Source organism: Tarenaya hassleriana, unplaced genomic scaffold (genome assembly GCF_000463585.1).
Source record: "Tarenaya hassleriana unplaced genomic scaffold, ASM46358v1 Cleome1917, whole genome shotgun sequence".
Classification (NCBI taxonomy): Eukaryota; Viridiplantae; Streptophyta; class Magnoliopsida; order Brassicales; family Cleomaceae; genus Tarenaya; species Tarenaya hassleriana.
The window spans coordinates 1-1,490 of NW_010965317.1; the positions used below are offsets into that span (position 1 = coordinate 1).

Below are 1,490 nucleotides of genomic sequence, written 5' to 3' on the forward strand. Positions count from 1 at the left end.
TTGCAGATTCCGAAAGAATTAACAAGTGATCGAAATGAGTGGAAACGAAGGATTCATGCGGCCGACCCCAAATAAACTAGGGAATAAGGCCATGTTGTTGTTGTTGACTAACATTAATATTTTTTTTGAGGGGGGGGAGAAGTAATTAACCCTCCATTACAATGAATCCGGCTGATCATAAGTGTAACATAGCTGGTCTTTCTCTGTATGATTCTTTTTAGCCTTGACATTACAGAAAATGGAAAAACAAAAACCTTAAAGATCAGATACCCATCTGCTTCATCCAGAGAGACCATTTAACAGCTTCAAGAAACTCATCATTCCTGCGCAAAGCAGCTATCAGATTGGTGTAGGTTACGTTATCAGGCACTATCCCCTTCTCCCTCATCTCCTTCACCAACCCAACAGCTTCTTCGACCATTCCAGCAATCCCGTATGCCTTTATCAGTGTGTTATAGCTGCACAGGTCGGGACCGATTCCAGATTCCTTTAGTTCTCTCAGCACCTCTGTAACTTCATCGATCCATCCTTTCTCTCCGTAGATATTGATCATGATGTTGTAAGTGTAATGATCTGATTTGCAGCTAGTTTCTTTCATTCTCTTCAAGACATTCCTGAAGTTCTCCATTTGATGATCCTTCCCATATGCATTCAACATAGAGTTATAAGCCTCGAGGGACACTGAGAAGCCATCAAACTGCATGTTCCGAACTGCTGATGACATGTTTGTGAAATCCTTGCTCTGTCCATAGGCGGCTATGATGGTGTTGTAAGAGATGACATCCACTAGGCCGTGCCTTCTGGCTAATAAGAAAACAGACTTTGCCTTCTTGAAGAACCTGGCTTTTCCATATACATTAAGCAAGACATTGAATGTGATGGTGTTGGGAATAAACCCTCGTTGAATCATCTCATCGAAGATTCTGGTGAGTTCATCGACGGGCAGAGCACGGGAACAGCAGTTTATGACACAATTGTACATCTCTTGATCCCATATGACTCCACTCTTCCGGATTTTGTAGTACAGATGCTCGAGTTTATCCTGCAGGCCACACTTTTGATATATCCGAAGCATATCACGGAACAAATAAACATCTGGAACAATGTCCTTGTGCTTCTCTTCCATGATCTCGAGAACAGAGCATGCATCTTCCAAGGAACCCGCTTTCAAATACATCCGAACCACAATACTGAAGGCAATCCTGTCCAAGATAACTCCAGAAGATTTCATCTTTAAATACAGCTTCTCTGCTTCACCAAATTCACCCATGATAGTGTAAATGTCGATCATTGTGGATGTGATGTGCAGATTAATCTTGTCCTCAGAATCCTTCGTCTGGTTGTATATCTTCACAGCATCGTCAAGTTGACCGAACTCTTTGCACGAGCAGATCAACAAATGATACAAGTGGGCCTCAAACGCCGGGTCTCTCCACTCTTTCTCTCGCAACAATGCCAAGCAATCATCGACCATAGCATGTTTGATATAA

General features: G+C 42.4%; 1 protein-coding gene across 1 annotated transcript; it reads right to left on the minus strand.

Moving 5' to 3' along the window:
• Positions 1-138: 138 nt before the first annotated feature.
• LOC104811334 (pentatricopeptide repeat-containing protein At4g30825, chloroplastic-like) lies at positions 139-1,483 on the minus strand. The gene has a single exon (XM_010537992.1). It carries the CDS (start codon positions 1,472-1,474, stop codon positions 263-265), a length of 1,212 nt encoding a protein of 403 aa, XP_010536294.2. The 5' UTR covers positions 1,475-1,483; the 3' UTR covers positions 139-262.
• Between the last annotated feature and the right edge of the window lie 7 nt (positions 1,484-1,490).